Source organism: Theropithecus gelada, chromosome 5, assembly GCF_003255815.1.
Source record: "Theropithecus gelada isolate Dixy chromosome 5, Tgel_1.0, whole genome shotgun sequence".
Taxonomy (NCBI): Eukaryota; Metazoa; Chordata; class Mammalia; order Primates; family Cercopithecidae; genus Theropithecus; species Theropithecus gelada.
In genome coordinates, this window is record NC_037672.1 from 48,150,797 (window position 1) to 48,173,932 (window position 23,136).

General features: G+C 35.9%; 1 protein-coding gene across 2 annotated transcripts in view; it reads right to left on the reverse strand.

Moving 5' to 3' along the window:
• The window catches only part of GRID2 (glutamate ionotropic receptor delta type subunit 2), a 1,538,331-nt gene that overhangs the window by 118,848 nt on the left and 1,396,347 nt on the right, over positions 1-23,136 (reverse strand). For both annotated transcript variants that reach the window (XM_025385476.1, XM_025385475.1), the window contains one exon: positions 21,157-21,323. In XM_025385476.1, the coding sequence (XP_025241261.1) occupies positions 21,157-21,323 (167 nt within the window). The remainder of the gene's footprint in view (positions 1-21,156; positions 21,324-23,136) is intronic.

Below are 23,136 nucleotides of genomic sequence, written 5' to 3' on the forward strand. Positions count from 1 at the left end.
AAAACGTATGTAGCTAGTCACATTCTGAACATCATAATGTTTTGAAGATGGACTAGGATTTTGGGGTTATAAAGTTATGCAACAGAAAGAATTACACAAGACCAACAATAGGGAAATCTGGGAATTTGTGTAATTCTAACTCTGTCAGGCTGTACCTGAATGACTTTGGCCCATTCATCTCTCCTCTCGGAGACTTCATTTCCTCACAGTGACCTGGATAAAGATGCCTTTGAAACAGATGATAAATTATCACTCTTAGTTTTGACTTTAAGGTTCTGTGATTTTAAGTTATCAAGAGGCCTATAGACTTTATGGTGTGATGCAGGGAGAAAATACTAGGACTATAGCCTTGGGAATATAGCAGGAGACTTGTTTTCCTTCTTTAAGTGAAAAAAACTTTTCTTAGTAAGTTCTTCTTCACCCTCCATGAAAACTAAACAAGCTTTAATGACTATAAAAGGCGAAGTTTTTATTGTCAAATAATTATTATGTTAATAAAAGAAAAAAATAAATGAAACTTTACTGGGACAAGGAGAGTGGCCAAGTAGGATATTGGCTTAGGTGAAAGTCTGAAAGACTGCTACCCAATACATTAGTTAACATCATTTTGTTTGACAGTCTGAAAGACTGCTACCCAATGCATTAATTAACATCGTTTTGTTGATTTCCTATAGACAAAGCACTGTTTGAGACATTAGGCCAAGTTAGAGAAATGAGTTGATCAATAAGAAGGATTCTATACAGGCAAAAGGAACAACAAGCACAGAATGATTTTAAAAATTATGAGATATGGTCCAAATAGCCATTATAAAAATGATTTTGGTTGTTGAAGGTGATATCATGGTTGATGAAGTAGAAGAAATGAAATAAGTGGAATTGGGGAATAATATTTCAAAAAGAAATTAGAATGTTAATCTGTTGTATAGTTTAGGTTTATTGATTCAGTACCAAAGTATTTATCCTTTGTGCTAAGCTTTGATTTATAATCTATAAGACAGGCACAGAAATCATTCTCTCAGTGATGTTTTACGAGAATTAAATAAAATAATGTAGAGTAGTAGCAATTCTATGTGTTTGCATATGAAATCCAAAAGCATGAAAAAAGAAGAGAATAAAGAAGCAAGAAAAAATGCAAGGGAGAGAATAAGAGCAAGGGAGTCAAAGACCATGTATTATAAGAGTGGTTCTCAAAATGTGAACTAGATCTAGAGCAGCAGCACAGCATCACCTGGCACTTGTTAGAAATAAAAATTATACATGCCTACTAAACCAGAACCTCTGGGGCTGGAGCCCAGAAATGTGTTTTACCAGACCCTTCAGGTGATCCTGATGCTTGGCTAAAAATGGAAAACCACTGTGTTAGAGTGAGGAACCACAGGATGAGCTGAAGCGGTCTCTAGCAGCTGTTTATTCACTCATTTAAGAAATAGCCCTTCAACAATGGCTTTGCACAGAGATTGCTCGAGGTCTTGAGGATATACAGATTTCATAGTTTGCTGTCACTACTTAAAAGGCATGTTTCTAGTCATTTCCTTACTAAAGCCTCTTCCTCTTTTTCCTCTAACATCAATCCTTGGGGGCTTTGTTCCTTTTTCTCTGCACATAGTTTCTCTTGATTTTTCCCCTTTTTACTTTTTATTGATAAATCCTAAATCTATATTTCTCTCCTCCATCTTACCTAACTTCCTGTCTCATACATTCCACAGTTTTCAGACTTCTTGATGTCACTACAAATTCAATATAACTAAACCAATATTATACTCTTCCTTTCAATACGATCCCCCTTCTCATGTTCCTGTTTATAATTTTCCAATTGAGTTTATGGTATCATTGCTCTTTCTATTTTCATTTAACTAGAGAAAACTGGTTAAGGGCATGACAGCTGAAGTCAGATTTCTCTGGATTTACATCCTAGCTCAGCCATTTATAAACTATAACTTGAGTAGCTACTCTATGTGTCAGTGTCCTTGACTATAAAACGAAATGATAATAGCAGCTCTCCTGGGGTGTTATAAAGACTAAAGGAGTTAGTCCATGTACAAACTTTAGAAGAGTAGCTGACCCTTAATACATGTGCAATAAATGATAGCTATTTTATTATGGGTGTTAATTCTTTTTCATTTATTCCTTACATTCTCTATTATCTGTCAATTCTTTCTTTAGATGAGTTGTAGGGAATGTTATAGTATAGGTATAGTATAGTATACCTTCCAAAGTTTCTTCCATCCCATTAGATAAGGAGTCTAAGCCGTCAGTGTATATTCTTACGTGGATCTGCTCAGTGCGTGGCTAAACCTGTGACCTAAGAAGATGAACTGATTTGGGTAAAGATATGGCCTGAGATGAACTAATTAAGCTGAAGAGACAAAGTTATCTTAATCTGTTTCTGCTGAGAGGAGAGATTTCTCCTGAATGAGATTAAGGAACAATATTATCTCTGTCCCTGCAGTCATGATACTTACGCCACAAGACAGGTCTGCCTGAGGACAGTTTTGTCTCACTCACCGTGGATGGATGAGTATAGAGGTGAAAAGAACTTTGGTTCTTGAGAACATTGTCCTGTTGAATCTCTGAATTGAGCAACCATGGAGCCCATTCTACCATCAAATATGTTGCTATATGAGATAAATTTCTTAGGAACATTTGATTTCAGATTTCCTTTCTTACAGTCAAACGCATATAACGAAGTAATTTGCCATTCTCATTCCTAGAATTTAGGAACTTTATAAAAAGGTGCATATCTTTTTCTGCTTTGATTCTCTTCCCACCCACTTCAGTGTATATCTCAGATCATTTAAGCATCCCTTGATAATAACTACTAAAGTAATCTCTAACATCATCAAGCTCAAAGTCCTTCATCTACCCCAGAAATCTTTCATAACCTAGTACCTTTTACCTTTCAAATTGTAATTTTTATTTATTTTGTCTTCTGAATTTCACACTTATACATCTGTTATAATATAACTTAGATTAATCTGTCTAATAAAAATCTCAAGCTTACTAAACTCAAAGCTGAGGTGTTAATTTCCCTTGTTTGTTAACTTACCAGCTCAGTTAATGATACCATCATCCATTTATTTGTTCAGAAAATAAGCTTATCCTGATTTCTCTCTTTATCTCACTCCTCATATCACACCCAAACAGTTTCCAGTCCTATCAGTTTCACAGCTAGATAGACTGGAAGCTGCCACTTTTACATCTCAATTTCACCTCTCTAGACTAAGCCATCATCCTGTCTCTCCTGGATTACCACACTGGCTTCCTACCTTCTCTTACTGCATTCACTCTTGCTCACTGCCTCTGCTGCACTCTTTCCTTCTCACCATATATCTTTCTTTACTTTAAGAGCCAGAGGTAATAAATGCTTCTTAAAAAAGTTCCAATGGCTTGTCTTTGTTATTAGAAAAAACTCTTAAGTCTTTACTATGTTTTTCAAGGTTCTCTTGTATATCTGGGCCCAACTAACTCTTTACTCTCCTTTCATATGACTGCCTTTTTTGTTCCCTCTCTTTGAGCCACACTGGCCTCCTAGTCATTCCTTAAACATTCCTAGCTGATTCCCGCTGCAGGGCTTTTACATCTGTGGTTTCTTATGCATCGGATACTCTTCCTCCAAATTTTCCATTTGAGATTGTAATAAAATGTTCCTTCCTTTGGACAGTCTTCTGTGTCCCACCCCCACACTGATCTATCTTTATTCTCTGTCCCAGTTATATTTTCTTTCAGGAAAGTTTTCCAATATGAAATTATCCCATTTATTTGTTTTCTTATTTGTTGTCTGTGTCTTCCTCTGACTCTCTGGGAAAATGTAAGCTTCAGGAAAGCAATAATCTTGTCAGTTTTGTTCACTGTTTTATCTCTAGATAAATCAAAGAGTTTCAATCATTAAGTAATTGCTCAATAAATATTTACTGCTTGAATGAATAAACATGAATCCTAATCTCTAGTAAACTGCTTGCCTTAGTAGTCATAGTGAGGATACGGTTGTATTTTTTCCCCTTCAAACATTAGTAACAAAAATTCATTAAACACCTACTTTATTATGGAAGATAAAAATGGAAGTATAAGATAGATTCTTTGTGTGCTAAGAATTTAGAACATATTTGAAATGTCAAGTATGAACACAAGAAATGATTAATTAACAAAAATGTGACATCAGTGGTACAGGGAAGATAAAATATGGAAATATAATAAAGAGCTGAATTTTCTACAGAAGCCTTATGGTAAGGCTGGTCATGAGGTGAAGTCCACAGATTATTAGATGTGAATAGTCTGGAGAGAAAAGGATAACCCAGGTTTCCAGGAGACAGGCAACATGATGTGCTAAGAGATTCAATTAGGTTTGTGACCACAGAATGGAAAGAATAGGAAAGCAAAAAAGAGACATTTGAAAACAAATTGTTGCCTCAACCTTTTTCTGTTTATCTCTATGCCCTTTCCATGGGCTGTCTTTGGCTTTTACTATTTTAATGGAGAGTTTGCCCAAGTCAATAACCATCGCTCCAGGCTCTCTCTCAAATTCCCACCCTACTTTGTCATTTCTTTGTCATAATCCCTACATTTCCTTATACGGGTATATCATCCTCTGGTGCCCCAGTTTCAATATACCTAGACAAAAATTAGCACTTTCACTCTCAAATCAGTTTCCTCTTCTGGCTTCTCTTTTGTTAATGACTTCTTGATCGATCTCTCAGCCAGTGAGGCTAAAGATTTCACAATGATTTTGCCCCTCCTTTCCCTTGATTTCTGTGTCATTTGATGCCCAACACTAAGTTCACAATATCTTTTCCTTCCCTTTCATTTCTTTTGCCTTCACTCCAGGTCAGGCCTTTGATTTTGCCTGGGTCATTCATTCATGAATTTTTTCACTCAGCTAATATTTATCAAACAGCTATTATGTATTAGGCTTTCTTCCAGGTGCGTTGGAATACATCTCTGATTAAAACAGACACAAATCTCTACCTTCTTGGAGACATTATAGATACAACATGGCCTCCTATGTGGTACTCTCTCATCTAGTCAATTCCTTTTATTTCACTGCATATATATTTTTTCAAACTGATCAAAAAGCATGCTTCTGATTATGGCTAGGCTTTTCTAAATCTTTCAATGATTCCCCTTGTCCTAAATTGAGTCAGGCTGGTCTGATATTTACAGGCTGTGAGTCCCAGTCTATTTTCTCATCTACCTTAATGAATGATTTTGGGTCACTTTACTGAATATATTCTGGTTGAGAAGTAATTTGTTTGGCAAATTTCTGCACTTGCTAAAAACATGCAGAAAAGAGGAAATTAATACTAGTAAAATTCATGCTGATTAGCACAAAGAATATAAGAGGCTCCCTAGAAGGGCCATGATGGTTTTTGTAGAGAGTACTACAGGGATTTTGGTTCATTAATGGAAAATACAGAGAAAATTGAGAAAAATAATCAGAACAAAAATTTTACTATCAAAATCACTATTTTGGATAAAGATAAAACACTTTAAAGAGTAGAAATCTCATGATTTTTTTTAGTGTGCCAGCTCCTTTCTGTCATGCCATATCCCATGCTCGTGGAACACTAGTAAAAATATCATTAACATGCAAGTTTTAAATATGTTTTCTTAGGCCAGTAATACACAAAGGAAAAACATATTGGATTGTGATCATTTTCATTAGTTACTAACATTTCAAAAATAAAGAGCTTTTGTAAAATGGCAGAAGCAGAACGGCTTATTATGAAAAAAAGTAGGTAGGGCAGTTCCAAGATGGCCGAATAGGAACAGCTCCAGTCTACAGCTCCCAGCGTGAGTGATGCAGAAGACAGTGATTTCTGCATTTCCAACTGAGGTACCGGTTCATCTCACTGGGGCTTGTTGGCCAGTGGGTGTAGGACAGTGCATGCAGCCCACCGAGCATAAGCCGAAGCAGGATGAGGCATCACCTCACCCAGGAAGTGCAAGGGGTCAAGGAATTCCCTTTCCTAGCCAAGGGAAGCTGTGACAGATGGCACCTGGAAAATCAGGTCGCTTCCACCCTAATGCTGTGCTTTTCCAGTGATCTTAGCAAATGGCACACCAGGAGATTATATCCCACATCTGGCTTGCAGCAACATTTGCTGTTCAGCAATATTTGCTGTTTTGCAGCCTCTGCTGCTGATACTCAGGCAAACAGGGTCTGGAAGGGACTTCCAGCAAACTCCAACAGATCTGCAGCTGAGGGTCCTGACTCTTAGAAGGAAAACTAACAAACAGAAAGGACACCCACATCAAAACCCCATCTGTACGTCACCATCATCAAAGACCAAAGGTAGATAAAACCACAAAGATGGGGAGAAAACAGCAGAAAAGCCGAAAATTCTAAAAATGAGACTGCCTCTCCCCCTCCAAAGGAACGCACCTCACCAGGAACGGAACAAAGCTGGATGGAGAATGACCTTGACAAGTTGAGAGAAGAAGACTTCAGATAATCAAACTTCTCCGAGCTAAAGGAGGATGTTAGAACCCATTGCAAAGAAGCTAAAAATTTTAAAAAAAGATTAGATGAATGGCTAACTAGAATAACCAGTGCAGAGAAGTCCTTAAATGACCTGGTGGAGCTGAAAACCATGGCAAGAGAAATATGTGACAGATGCACAAGTTTCAGTAGCTGATTCGATCAACTGGAAGAAAGGATATCAGTGATTGAAGATCAAATGAATGAAATGAAGCGAGAAGAGAGGTTTAGAGAAAAAAGAGTAAAAAGAAACGAACAAAGCCTACAAGAAATATGGGATTATGTGAAAAGACCAAATCGACAACTGATTGGTGTACCTGAAAGTGACAGGGAAAATGGAACCAAGTTGGAAAACATTCTGCAGGATATTATCCAGGAGAACTTCCCCAACCTAGAAAGGCAGGCCAATATTCAAATTCAGGAAATACAGAGAACGCCACAAAGATACTCCTTGAGAACAGCAACTCCAAGACACATAATTGTAAGATTCACCAAAGATGAAGTGAAGGAAAAAATGTTAAGGGCAGCCAGAGAGAAAGGTCAGTTTACCCACAAAGGGAAGCCCATCAGACTAACAGCAGATCTCTCGGCAGAAACTCTACAAGCCAGAAGAGAGTGAGGGCCAATATTCAACATTCTTAAAGAAAAGAATTTTCAACCGAGAATTTCATATCCAGCCAAACTAAGTTTCATAAGTGAAGGAGAAATAAAATCCTTTACAGACAAGCAAATGTTTAGAGATTTTGTCACCACCAGGCCTGCCCTACAAGAAGGAAGCACGAAACATGGGAAGAAACAACCAGTACCAGCCACTGCAAAAACATGCCAAATTGTAAAGACCACCGATGCTAGGAAGAAACTGCATCAACTAATGAGCAAAATAACCACCTAACATCATAATGTCAGGATCAAATTCACACATAACAATATTAACCTTAAATGTAAATGGGCTAAATGCTCCAATTAAAAGTCACAGACTGGTGAACTGGATAAAGAGTCAAGACCCATCAGTGCGCTGTATTCAGGAGACCCACGTGCAGAGACACACATAGGCTCAAAATAAAGGGATGGAGGAAGATCTATCAAGGAAATAGAAAACAAAAAAAGGCAGGGGTTGCAATCCTAGTCTCTGATAAAACAGACTTTACACCAACAAAGATCAAAAGGGACAAAGAAGGCCATTACATAATGGTAAAGGGATCAATTCAATAAGAAGAGCTAACTATCCTAAATATATATGGACCCAATACAGGAGCACCCAGATTCATAAAGCAAGTCCTTAGAGACCTACAAAGAGACTTAGACTCCCACACAATAGTAATGGGAGACTTTTAACACCCCACTGTCAACATTAGACAGATCTGCAAGACAGAAAGTTAACAAGGATATCCAGGAATTGAACTCAGCTCTGCACCAAGCAGACCTAATAGACATCTACAGAACTCTCCACCCCAAATCAACAGAACATACATTCTTCTCAGCACCACATCACACTTATTCCAAAATTGACCACATAGTTGGAAGTAAAGCACTCCTCAGCAAATGTACAAGAACAGAAATTATAACAAACTGTCTCTCAGACCACAGTGCAATCAAACTAGAACTCCAGATTAAGAAACTCACTCAATACCGCACAACTACATGGAAACTGAATAACCTGCTCCTGAATGACTACTGGGTACATAATGAAATGAAGGTAGAAATAAAGATGTTCTTTGAAGCCAATGAGAAGAAAGACACAACATACCAGAATCTCTGGGACACATTTAAGGCACTGTGTAGAAGGAAATTTATAGCACTAAATGCCCACAAGAGAAAGCTGGAAAGATCTAAAATTTACACCCTAACATCACAATTAAAAGAGCTAGAGAAGCAAGAGCAAACACATTCAAAAGCTAGCAGAAGGCAAGAAATAACTAAGGTCAGAGCAGAACTGAAGGAGACAGAGACACAAAAGACCCTTCAAAAAAATCAATGAAATCAGAAGCTGGTTTAACAAAATTGACAGACCACTAGCAAGACTAATAAAGATGAAAAGAGGGAAGAATCAAATAGATGCAATAAAAAATGATAAAGGGGATACCACCACCGAGCCCACAGAAATACAAACTATCATCAGAGAATATTATAAATACCTCTATGCAAATAAACTAAAAAATCTAGAAGAAATGGATAAATTCCTGGACACATACACCCTCCCAAGACTAAACCAGGAAGAAGTTGAATCCCTGAATAGACCAATAACACGCTCTGAAATTGAGGCAATAATTAATAGCCTATCAACCAAAAAAAGTCCAGGACCAGACAGATTCACAGCCGAATTCTACAAGAGGTACAAGGAGGTGCTGGCACCATTCCTTCTGAAATAGAAAAAGAGGGAGCCCTCTGTAACTCATTTTATGAGGCCAGCATCATCCTGATACCAAAGCCTGGCAGAGACACAATAAAAAGAGAGAGTTTTAGACCAATATCCCTGATGAACATCGATGCAAAAATCCTCAATAAAATACTGGCAAAACGAATCCAGCAGCACATCAAAAAGCTATCCATCATGATCAAGTGGGCTTCATCCCTGGGATGCAAGGCTGGTTCAACATGTGCAAATCAATAAATGTAATCCAGCATATAAACAGAACCAAAGACAAAAACCACATGATTATCTCAATAGATGCAGAAAAGGCCTTTGAAAAAATTCAACAGCCTTTCATGCTAAAAACTCTCAATAAATTTGGTATTGATGGAACGTATCTCAAAATAATAAGAGCAATTTATGACAAACCCACAGCCAATATCATACTGAATGGGCAAAAACTGGAAGCATTCCCTTTGAAAACTGGCACAAGACAGGGATGCCCTCTCTCACCACTCCTATTCAACATAGTGTTGGAAGTTCTGGCCAGGGCAATCAGTCAGGAGAAAGAAATCAAGGGTATTCAATTAGGAAAAAAGGAAGTCAAATTGTCTGTGTTTGCAGATGACATGATTGTACATTTAGAAAACTCCATCATCTCAGCCCCAAATCTCCTTAAGCTGATAAGCAACTTCAGCAAAGTCTCAGGATACAAAATCAATGTGCAAAAATCACAAGCATTCTTATACACCAATAACAGACAACAGAGAGCCGAATCATGAGTGAACTCCCATTCACAGTTGCTTCAAAGAGAATAAAATACCTAGGAATCCAACTTACAAGGGATGTGAAGCACCTCTTCAAGGAGAACTACAAACCACTGCTCAACGAAATAAAAGAGGACACAGAAAAATGGAAGAACATTCCATGCTCATGGATAGGAAGAATCAATATCATGAAAATGGCCATACTGCCTAAGGTAGTTTATAGATTCAATGCCATCCCCATTAAGCTACCAATGACTTTCTTCACAGAATTGGAAAAAAACTACTTTAAACTTTATATGGAACCAACAAAGAGCCCTCATTGCCAAGACAATCCTAAGCCAAAAGAACAAAGCTGGAGGCATTATGCTACCTGACTTCAAACTATACTACAAGGCTACAGTAACAAAAATAGCATGATACTGATACCAAAACAGAGATATAGACCAATGGAACAGAACAGAGCCCTCAGAAATAATACCACACATCTACAACCATCTGATCTTTGACAAACCTGACAAAAACAAGAAATGGGGAAAGGATTCCCTATTTAATAAATAGTGCTGGGAAAACTGGCCTGCCTTATGTAGAAAGCTGAAACTGTATCTTTTCCTTACACTTTATACAAAAATTAATTCAAGACAGGTTAAAGACTTAAATGTTATACCTAAAACCATAAAAACCCTAGAAGGAAACTTAGGCAATACAATTCAGGACATAGGCATGGGCAACGACTTCATGTCTAAAACACCAAAAGCAATGGCAACAAAAGTCAAAATTGACAAATGGGATCTGATTAAACTAAAGAGCTTCTGCACAGCAAAAGAAACTATCATCAGAGTGTGAACAGGCAACCTACAGAATGGGAGAACATTTTTGCAACCTACTCATCTGACAAAGGGCTAATATCCAGAATCTAGAAAGAACTCAAACACATTTAAAACAACAACAAAAAACCCATCAAAAAGTGGGTGAAGGACATGAACAGACACTTCTCAAAAGAAGAAATTTATGCAGCCAACAGACACATGAAAAAATGCTCATCATCACTCCCATCACAGAAATGCAAATCAAAACCACAATGAGATACCATCTCACACCAGTTAGAATGGCAATCATTAAAAAGTCAGGAAACAACAGGTGCTGGAGAGAATGTGGAGAAATAGGAACACTTTTACACTGTTGGTGGAACTGTAAACTAGTTCAACCATTGTGAAAGACAGTGGCGATTCCTCAAGGATCTAGAACAAGAAATACCATTTGACCCAGCCATCCCATTACTGGGTATATACCCAAAGGATTATAAATCATGCTGCTATAAAGAGACATGCACATGTATGTTTATTGCAGCATTATTCACAATAGCAAAGACTTGGAACCAACCTAAATGTCCATCAATGATAGATTGGATTAAGAAAGTGTTGCACATATACATCATGGAATACTATGCAGCCATAAAAAAGGATGAGTTCATGTCCTTTGTAGGGACATGGATGAAGCTGGAAACCATCATTCTCAGCAAACATAGCAAGGAAAAAAAATCAAACACCACATGTTCTCACTCATAGGTGGAAATTGAACAATGAGAACACTTGGACACAGGAAGGGGAACGTCACACACCGGGGCCTGCCATGGGGTTGGGGGAGGGGGAGGGATAGCATTAGGAGATTTACCTAATGCAAATGACAAGTTGATGGGTGCAGCACACCAACATGGCACATGTATACATATGTAACAAACCTGCACATTGTGCACATGTACCCTAGAACTTAAAGTATAATAAAATAAATAAATAAATAGATAAATAAAAAGAAAAAAAGTAAATGAATCCATTGAGGTATGTATTTCTCGTTTTGAAATTGGTGTTAAAACAGAGAACTAATTTCACAAATACAGAAATCATTAGAGCTTATGTTAGACTTATCTGGGCTATACAGAATAATGGCTCTTATTCCATATAAAAATTCTTATATTTTCATCTTAGTCATAATTCATGTTTAGAAGTATCAGATTCTGTTTCACATTAGTAAACATTTAACAGGTAAGTAGACAGTCTGACCAATTATGATGTTAGTTTATTTGAACTGCTCAAAGAGCTATGAAATGAGATAGATAAGAGGCAATTATGAATTCCACCAATTAAAATGTAATGATGAATTAAAACTTCCATGAAAGAAGAATTAAAGTTTTGATTATGTAGAGTCTTAAGCTAACTTGTAGCAATGGAAGGTGAGAGGAAGGGAAAATATTTCAGTATCCTCCCATAGCTTTCAACTTTCAATATATTTACTTCTAGTCTGTTGATGTAAGACAGCTTCAATTTCAGATGGATCTCTCCCTCCCTGTAATGGAGGAGCCTTTGGTATTGTTATACCATTTAAGTTTCTAAAAATATTCTGCATTTCATTTAAACTAAAATGTGCAACAGCATTTTAATATGAAGGCAGGCAGCCACGCCGGCAGTCATGAAGACAATTTAGATACTTATTATCCTTTTCCAGCATTGGTGCATGTTCTTAGACTTGTGGGAAAATGAGCCAGGATAGTATAGTCTTTGACAGCATGGGTTCAAAGCCTGGCTTTGTCACTTATTAGTTTTATGATTTTGGAAAATTTCAAATCATTTCTGTGATTTAGTTTCCTCTTCTATAAAATAAAGCTAATAATATTTATCTCACACACTTATTACGAGAATTAAATTATTTAACATAGTTAGGGCCTTTATAGTGATACTTGGCACCTGGTGAGTTTTCAATGAATGTAGCCTATTTTAGGCTACAGCAGAGTTTCTTTATAAGTTAGAGAACACATTCCAAAGCACTCTATTCATCTTTGTGCTGCATTTTCTTGTGTCTATGAAGTAATGACAATTTTTAAACAGATGTTCTAGTTATGTTTATGGCTCTGTTAAATTATTTCCTAATGAATATTCCTGTCCTTTATGTAATATATTGACATGACTATGTTTGTGAAAACATATATTTTACTGGTAAATTTTAGGGATAAAAACTGACTTTTTTAAATCAAAAGGAACTGGCAGAACAGGGCAGGGGATGGGACACTGGACTGGTAGCCTGGACCAGTGGTCTCCAGGGCATGGTTTTAACCAAGGGTTATACCCTGGGCAGGGAACCCCACTTCCCTTCTTGGTTTCACATTTGAAAAATCAGAGAGTTATCTAAATGCATGCCAAAGGCTCACTCATGGCTCAAAATCTATGATTGTTTCCTCTACCGACATAATTATTATGTAAGCCCACACGTTTATTCCCATGATGTCACTATGCTTACAATATTTTAAGGGTCTACGAAAAAGTAGCATGTTCTTTATTTTTGATGACATCAAATTTTCCTTTTAAAAGTAGACTGAATTTTTCAAACAGTAAAAAGTGTCTTGAGGCTATGTTTGTTGAGTAGAATGAGTGTTTTGAATGTTAAAAATGTGATTTAACTATAAGGGAATAAAAGGGTTTCTGAGAGAGTGATAATTACTCTGGAGAGTGTGTGTGTGTGTGCGCGTGTGTGTGTGTGTGTGTATTTTCAAGTGCAATGCAAATTTGTGGTTTTAAGTTCTGGTATATTTTGTTTAAAAGCCTTTACTAACACCTAGATTATATCGGTAAAATAACTACGCTTTTTGTAAACCAACGGTTTTTTTAAGAAACAATATTTACTGAGATCTAGAAACAGCACAAATCTTATTTGTAAAATGGCTGATCAGACTTGCTGCTTGAAAAGCAGCTTGGTCCAGCGTCATGGGCTTATTATCCAGCTGAAATACTGCCTTGCACCTTGCACTAGTCATTTATCTTCCCTGTAGCTCAGGACTTATCCCAGAAAAGTCTAATAAAGATGCTTGTTCATAAAGGGTACTGTTGTATCTTGAATACAGTGTTCCCCGAATGCTGTATGATGTAGTACAAGAAGAATGGAAACGCGTATCACTTAAAAATCTACCCCCTGGGCTTGCTGTTTGATGCCTACGTTTGTGCTTAGCAGTGAGAATGCTATATGCTTCTTGAAAGTAAAGGTTTATAATTGTTTAAAATTTGGCTACAGCTTGGCAAGATTAATAAAACTAATCTCAAATCATATGGAGCCCATAAATATTTTTGAAATATTCACATACTGGAAATATCACTAACTGTACTTACTCTGTCATCTATTTAGATTAAACTCTAAAATAGATGTAAATTATTTAGATTCTCCAGTAGAAGTAGCAGTCAGGGTGCTTACTAAAACTCACAGGATATTTGTCATAAAAATAGCTCCACAAGGATTCAGGAAACAGAAAAAGATTGATAGACCAATAAGCTTACTCACTTTTCTTGTTTATTGAAGTTTTTCAAATTAAAAATTCTAAATTTAAAACAGATGTTTTAAAGAGGAGGTTGCTCTGATATAGGAATAACATATTCCTTTGTATGGATTCCAGAGGGTAGTCTTTATCTAAATAGACGTGTATTATGTGAGAAAAGAAAATAATTTCCTTTCACATTTTATAGGATAAAATGTCATTCTTTTAAAGCAAAAATATGTGTATAAATATATATAATAGATATATTATTATATATACACACATAAATAAAACATGTGTGTATATATATATAAATAAAAAAAAACATCTGATGTATTGTGAGAGAGAAGAAGAATGCCAATAGGAATCTGTGACTGTGATGTGAGCAACAACAGAATAGAAATCTGTAGGCTGTATGGTTCTTAGAAATAATTATCTGTTTACTGGGCAGTGAATGATCATAATTAAAATAATTAATCGTTGCCTTTCTAAAAATGATGAAATAGAGCTGATGCAAACTTGTAATAGATGACCAAGAAGGAGAAGTTAGAGAGCTGGAAGAAGTAGGAGAAATGAGGGGGCTGTTTGTGGCCACTGAAATCTGCACAGCCTTTCTCATTCAGGTTCCCGGATTTTATGCACTTCTTTGATTTTTCACCAAGTTCTCCCTATCCCTTCTCCAGACTTATCTTTTTTTCTAATCCTTTTTCATCATTCTTTTGTAGTATTCTTACTGCTTCCCAGCTGGAATACTACAGCAGCCTTGCAAATGGCCTTCCTCAATGAATAGTTAACCTAACACCTCAGACTCTTCAAATCCTCCTCTGTACGGATATTTCTCTTCTCAGAGCCCCACAAAGCTGGTGGAGGGTGCTGAGTAAGGACATGAGCTTCAACCTGAGTCCTAGATCTGTTTGTTATTAGCTATGTGAATTTGGCAAGATACTTAAGTCTGAGGCTCAGTTTCCTCATATTTATGAAATGCAGTGCACAGAGTTGTGGCAAGCAGTATATGAAACATATCAAGTGTTTAGCGCAGTAGATGCTTTATAACTAGCAGCTGTTGATAGTCTGTCATGTTCAATTTTAGTTTCTCTACCTAAATCCCTTGACTAATATTATCTCCAGTCAAGTTGTTCCTTCTCATCATCCTTTCAACACATGATGACTGTTTTTATTTATGTGAATTTCTCATGTTTTCCTATTTTACCTGCACCTGTTCTCATATCCAAATTTAATTTATTCTTGAATTCTCCCTGCTCAAGTCTAGTAACCTTTTTTATTCTAGTCTTCACTGATTTCGTTTTCCTTAAAATTTTTTCTGCAAGTGTTGTCTATACTACATGGTTTAATGTATACTTTCATATTGCTTAATGTTTACAAATGTGTCTCAGTAACATCACTTCTGCTCTCAGAGCTTGGGGCTAGTTTATATTTTGCATCTCTAAAGGGAAGCCAGTAAACTGTTTAACTTCTGGTTTTATGTACCTTTCTGAGAGATTCTTTTAACCAGCTGAATACAGAGCTTAAGCCATTTGTTTACCAATCCTGGAGGCACTAAGTGGGCAATCAATAGGGGCTGCTTTTTTCCCCTTCCCAAATGGTGAACAGAATGCTTGGAAAGCACCCCATTCCAATTGGGGAATTAAAGGATTAGGATTATGCTTTCAAGTTAAAGGAATGTTTTTTACTTTCCTTGTGGGAATGAATGCATAAAAATTATTACAGTAGGGAGTTGGAAAGAAGGGTAGGCAGGTGCTGTGTTTGTTTTCTTTTTCTTCTTAGCTTTTTTTTTTTTCTTAGCTTTTTTATTGGTTGGATGAAAAACTGTAGAAACCAAGAAAGAAAAAATGATTATGATAAAAAGGAAGACGTTAGAAATTATCAAGCAAGCAAAAAGCACAGAGGTTTATCTGGCTATAAGTAAATGGGCTGACCTTTAGCCAAAAATTAAGTAGATCTTTTATCATGTATGAAATAATTATTGAATGCTTACTGCACGCTAAACAAGAAAGTAGGCACTAGAGATGTACAAACACATGTGTGAACTCAAGGAGCTTAGGAGCTTAACAACAGGAGGTAGGACCCAAGAGGTAAAGTGTAAGAAGTATCAATATAGAGGGAGCTAAAAAGATCTAATATTCTCTTTTTGAATCCAAGTAAAAATACAAAAAGAAAGCACTAAATATTCTAATAGTTAATAGGAAAATAATTCCAATAGTTATAATATTAAATTAAATATTCTAATAGTTAATAGGATAAAAGACTACAACTAAGGAGTTTAAAACTAACCAAATAAATGAATAAAAGTAGCTATTTATGGACCAATAATGACAGTATTGGTGAAGGATCAAGGATTGTGATTAATTCTACTCTGTGTGTGTCTGTGTCTGTGCATGCGTGCATGTGTAGAGAGAGATAGAAAGAGAATCCCTAAGTATTTACTTGAAACACACTTGTTAAAAGCATATGTCATTTTTGGGAAAAGCAGTATAGCAGAATGGTTAAGAGACCCAATTTTTGGAGCCAGACTCTGGGTTTGAATCTCAGCTCTAATAATCGACAGCTTCATGAACTTGCGCAGGTTACTTTACTTCATTATGTCCCAGTTTCTGGGTCTGTACAATTAGGACAGCAACAGTATTTACCTCACAGGTTATTATGTGTAGGAGCTTAGAGTCTAGCATGTAGTAAGGACAATATAAGAATATAAGCTTGACATTATTCTTACATGCTTTTACAAGAAATATAAGGGAAGATAGAACGTATAGTGACCAGAAAAATGGATATGAAATCAGAAATTTTGAATTTTTTCCACTTTTATTGCTTCTTTTTGTGATTCTAAGCCAGTTGTTTATTCCTGTGAACTACTTTCATCCCTGTCAGAAAGAGGATAGATACTGTTAAATCCATTTCCAAAAATTCTCAAATTCTGTGATTAGTTTGAACACCTGTTTATATATGTGTCACTATCATGAATCCAAGAAAATTATTCTCCATGCAATTTGGAACATGTAATTGTTTTTGTGCTTTGGGTAGTTCTATATCCCATGTTTAGGGACTAGAAGCCAATAAGCAAAATGTGACCTCTTTATGGATGAACTATAAAATTAAACTAATGAATTAGTTTTTCCTAATATCCACTTAAGATTTGAGAACAGACGTGAGCTCATTCTTTTTGGTTTTCTTTTTAGCTTTCTGCATCATTAAGATTCTGAAGTCAACACTGGAGTTAATTTTATTTATTGCACGATGAAGGCAACCTGAAAAATTCAGTTTTCTTCATTCTTAAACGCCTTTAATGAGACAACATATGACTAAAGTTTTTTAAACTAAGAAGTTACAAGGTGAGTACCACATAAAACATCCGATGACAAATAGTGTCAGGTAGAGAATTCACTGCAAGCCTTACTTACCCCCCACACACACATCTGATGACCAAAAAAAAAAAAGACTGACTTTAACGTCTGCTGCCAAGTTATCTAGTTTATGTGCAGAAAGGACACAAAAGGAAGCAAAACTCTTCTAGCCATTTCTATGGTTATATAAATTGTAGCGCTTACTGGTTCCTTGAAGTCATTCCAATGTGTGTTCACTCACATACAATCGTACATGTGAGTGTATCACTATAACCCATATCTCCTAAGCTGAATTCAAAAGTTGTCCAGGTGCAGACTCATCCACTCAGTGTATGCACTTGTAGCACAGCAGTCATGCACTAATAAGCAATGCTATAATGAACAAATGTGCAACACCTCATATGATTGTTCTAAAGTGCCTATGAAATACATAAACATAGAAGACATCTGACAGGTAGCAGATAATAAATGTAGTTACTGTATCACTATATATTTTTCATTTTACATGCTAATATTTGTTACATATTAAAGTACCTTAATATTTTAGAAGTTGTTATAGAAATATAGTCACCTGAAAAGTAATATTGAATTATTAAAATCACCTAGTATACTGTATTTTCATTGAAGATAATCACAATAATAATAAGTGATTTAGTTTAATCAATGGCCCTGGATGCCAATGTATGAAACATATTGACCAGAATGTACTAAAATGGTTAAATTTGATGATCTTCATAGTTTTTGAAATCAGTTAACAAAAAGGGAAGGTCTCTTTTTCCTTATGGCTATAAAAAAATGGAACAAATGCAAATATTTTCTGAATTTAGCAAGAGGTTTTGGGTGATAAATTAATGTGGCACATGTGCATAAAGAGAGGAGCTGGCACACCACTGATGATTGCCAGGCAGGTCCTGCTTCTTTCCTGGCTCTCCCTTTCTCCATTTGTCCAGGGAATCAGGATGCAGGATGTCATTATCAAGAAACTCCACAGAAAGGAACAATTTAAACTGCCAACATCTATACTGCATATCAAACAAAGGAAAAATAATGTTCAATGCTTAATATTACTTTTTAGCAGTCCACTAGAGTACATTTTCTGAGAATTAAAATCTCTGATAGGTAAAGCACCACAGGGCTAATAAGAAATGCAACACTTGGTGTAATTTATTAAATATTTCTTTAATTACTATTATGTTCATGCATTACTTTTTACATAAAAGATACAGAAAATCTCTGGGTGTGGTGGCTCATGCCTGTAATCTCAGCACTTTGGGAGGCTGCGGCGGGTGGATTACCTGATGTCAGGACTTCAAGACCAGCCTGCCCAACATGGTGAAATCCCACCTCTACTCAAAATACAAAAAATTAGCCGGGTGTGGTGGCATGCACATGTAATCCCAGGTACTCGGGAGGTTGAGGCAGGAGAATCGTTTGAACCCGGGACGGGGAGGTTGCAGTCAGCCGAGATCACGCCACTGCACCCCAGTCTGGGCGACAAGAGTGAAACAATGTCTCAAAAAAAAAAAAAAAAAAAAAAAAAAATTCCAGAAAATCAAGTCCGAAAAACAAGAACATTTTTAGTAATGAAAAAGCCAATTAACCATAACTAATCAATAATCAATAATCCTTTTCTCAATTATCTGAGTAATGTTAAGGATTCATTAAACAGTTCTGCTGGTCTTTCACCATGAAACCCAGGATCCCTTTTTATTCTATTATGCTTTTCCATTCTCACATCTAAATTAAAAGCAGCGGTGTGTTTGTTCCCTTAGAAGGGTCTCTTCTATTTGTTATTTCTCCTTATTTGCCCTTGCCTGATTAAGGTCAAGTTCCAGGCTTACCTTCTCTGGAGAGTTTTCACTCATTTTCCTTTGTTAACTACTCTGCATGCTGTTCAATTATTTCAATACCTTAACTATATAACTTAAAATAATATAAACAAACAATACTGATATTATATACATATATATCAACACACATTTATAGAAATGTCTGTATTGTTCTTTGTTTCTTGTGCGTGGGTCTTCTATCTCCAACTAGATGCCAAGTGCTTCACAGACTGATTCAGAAATCTGATTCGCTATGGCATGATACAGAAACTGATTCCCTATGGCATAATTGATTTTTGTAGTTTGTTTCTCTGAGAATTTGCTCATCAATAAATGTGTTTTGATTGATTATTATTTAGTATTTTGCTTCTCAGTTAATGCCTATGTATTTCACTTTCAGCTCACTGCAACCTCCACCTCCCAGGCTCAAGCGATTCTCATGCCTCAGACTCCCAAGTAGCTGGGATTATAGGCATGCACCACCACACTTGGATAATTTTCATATTATTAGTAGAGATGGGGTTTCTCCATGTTGGCCAGGCTAGTCTCAAACTCCTGGCCTCAAGTGATCCACCTGCCTTGGCTTCCCAAAGTGCTGGGATTACAGGTATGAACCACTGCGTCCAGCCTGTTCATAATCCTTTACTCCTTCCTTCCCTGTATGTGGAGTACATTTACCCACTCCATTAATTTTGAGCTTGGCCATGAGATTTGCTTTGGTTTGTGATCTGTGGGCAGATGGAACATATGCCACATCCAAGCAAGAAGCACAGGAGACACTGCAGGTTTCTGCCAACCTCTTTTGCAAATGCTCTTTGCAGTGAGAACAGCATGTCCCTGTTAGGTCGGCTTCTTCAGCCTGGGCCTTGGAATGAGAAGCTTGCACAGAGTAGACCTGCAGTTGACCCACAGTTTGAAGCAGAGCACAACCAAATTACAGCCTTGTTTCATGAATGAGAAGTAACTTTTCTAAATCACTTATACTTTAGAGTTGTTTTCTACACAGAAAAGCTGACTAATACAGGACCTTAGAATTAATCTAACTTCATTTTAAATGTCATGAGAGAGGTTTAGATTTTTATGGTTTGCTAATGGAAGAGTTATGGCATAAATTGTGAACTACTGATTTTTAGTTCTTTTAAAAAAATACACACAAAATGCCTGGCTGTTTTGTTATCCTAAAATTTGGAGAAATATAACTCAAATTGTTTGAAATTTACGGCCTTAGTACTATCTGGAACTGCCCTCTTAGACTGTCATTAGATTCTAGAGAATAGGTAGAAGAAAATCTAGAAACTAAACAAAATGTACTTTCAGTATAAAATAGGATATACTTCTACGTGGAAGATATTAATCTGTCTTAGGTCCAGGCTTGTTTGGTAGGAGACAGAATGAAATGCAGTAATCTTTGTGCATTCCTTTCAGGCCCAAGTCTTTCATATGCATTGTTAATCTAAAATATATATTTAAAAGTCTTCCATTATAAACAACTACTTTATCATAGAACATTCTTATTTGAAAATGGATATAATGTCTTAATAAGTTATCTCCTTGATTTCCATGACAAAATCTACCGTATACTTTGATGCTAAGTGGGGAATTCCAAAATCTTAACTGTTTCCTTTGCAAAATTCAGGTGGAAACATCCCTGTCATTATGTGCTTCATTTCATCAGAACTTTAACTTGGTCCTGAAGTTTATGTTATGCTTTTGTATTCTTAGAATGAATTCATTTTCTTAACTCTGTGACATTTGTTACTAAAAATTCAGACTAGATTACTAGTTTACTTCTAATAGAAATAACTAACACACCTACTTTCTTTACCATATCAATTTTTTGAAAGTAAAACCAGTTATATGTAGCATTATTTCTCCCACTACTTATGGGAAAAATAATATTTCATGTTTTAGGTAATGAGTGTCTTATTGAACAACCACTTATAACTATCTTTTTTGTTGTTGTTGTTTATTGTGCTTCTCCTAACAAAGGAAACAAAATGTAATAAACCAGATCGGGTAACCAATGGATATTCTTTGTCTAAATTTCATCTCTCCCCTTATTTGGTCATACACAAATCTTACCTTTGTGAAAAAACATCTCGGTAAGGACTGCCATGTTGTAATGCAATTCCATATCCCCGATCAGCAACAGTATTTCCAATGGTGTAAAAGGAACAATCTGGGTCATTGATAGCCACATATTCCAATACAGCTGCATCCCATACAAAAGCATAATTTCCATATTTTACCTGTGAAAAAATGAAGAACAAAAGAAGAAATAGGGTTTAAAGTTGGAATTTTAATTTACATAGACAGGATGAAAAACATTACATTGGTATATATTTAATTATGCCAAAAATAATAGAACATACAGTCGTCCTTCAGTATCTGTTGGGGTTTGATTTCAGAACCCCTGTGGATACCAAAATCCAGGGATACTCAAGTCCTTTATAAAATGGCACAGTATTTGCATATAATCTCTATATATCCTCCAGTATACTTAAATCATGTCTAGATTACTTATGATACCTAATACAATGTACATAGTATGTAAACAGTTGTTGCACTGTATTGTTTTTAATTTGTATTTTTATTATATTATTACTCTCTATTGTGTTTTAAAAATATTTTCAGTTCATGGCTGGTTGAATCTGCATCTGCAGAACCTGCAGATATGGAGGGCAGACTGTATTTCTAAGTAAACTTTTATTCTGAATGAGAATTTGTACTTTGGTTAATTTATAGCTCTGTTCCGAAAACATGGAAAAGGTCGAATGTTTACTATACTTTTAGGCCACGTTGCTTGTAGTAAAATGATCCTTGAGTGGAAAATGTCATTTGGATTGAGAGAACAAAAAATGCATGCAAGGCAGCCATGTCTTTGAGCTTCTACCATTTCAGTGATTCGTGTGACTGGGACTGTCCCTTTTGGGGACCCTGAAAGTTATGCCTTTGGAGTTATTACAAGAGCTACTGATGACTTGTGTTACCAGGCTTCTAAGCCAGGTGGGTTTCTGCACTCACTCAACATAGGTATCATGTTGCATGTCATCCCTGTTCTAAATGAAAGCTGCAAGTACAACTCACATTGAAGAAAAATGAGCAATGCTGCCCTGCTGATGAGCTACATCTCCTGTCCTATATCCTTCTAAATTAATCTATTATCACATGTGGCCTGTGGATATCTTGCAGCTGAACTTAGAAGAAAATTCCCTGGTGGGCATTGCAATGAGGAAAATACAAAGATTCCACAACTTCCTCTATCATCATTTTTGGAACATAACTTTACTCTGGTTCACTTACAATGTCTTTAGTGATTATTTTTTTCCCCTCAGTAATGACTCATACACTGAGTCACAAATTTACCCCCCTCAAAAAAAGCCTGATCTACTACCCTAAGCATCTCAATAAAGTATATTTTCACTTTATTACATGTAAAAATGGACTTAAGGAATTCATAAAATAAATAGAAGTAATAGTTAAACTCCAAGGTTAGTTTGCTTATATTAAAAGAATAATGCAACATTATTAAACAAGGAAAAGCAACACTGGTTTAGTATTGGAAATGTTACTGGGGTGACAGTATATCTTACAAATGAGGCTTTATAAAACTTTTAAATGATCTTTCAATAGACACAAGAAAGATACTTGGCAAAATTATAAACAGTTATCTATCTATTATCTATCTAGTGGTAAACCAGGAATAAAGAAAATCCATAATGAGATACAGAATGCTTCAAACAACAGCAAACCTATTTCAAGCTTAAACTCTCACTGCATTACCATTAAAGTAAAGAAAATGATGCTTACTATTAACCCAAAATTAACATTATTGTAACAACTTTATCCTATGCAAAAAAGGATGGAAGCAAAACTATGATTTCAATCTATTAGGAAAAAATTATCATCCAGTAGAGACAAAATTATCATTATTTGATGATATATTTAAGAAGCCCATCAGAATCAAGTGAAAAAGTATTTTAAAAATTCAGATTTCAAAAAATAGATTGATCGTAAATGGATATATACAAATGATTTGTTTTTCTATTAATATATTAATGA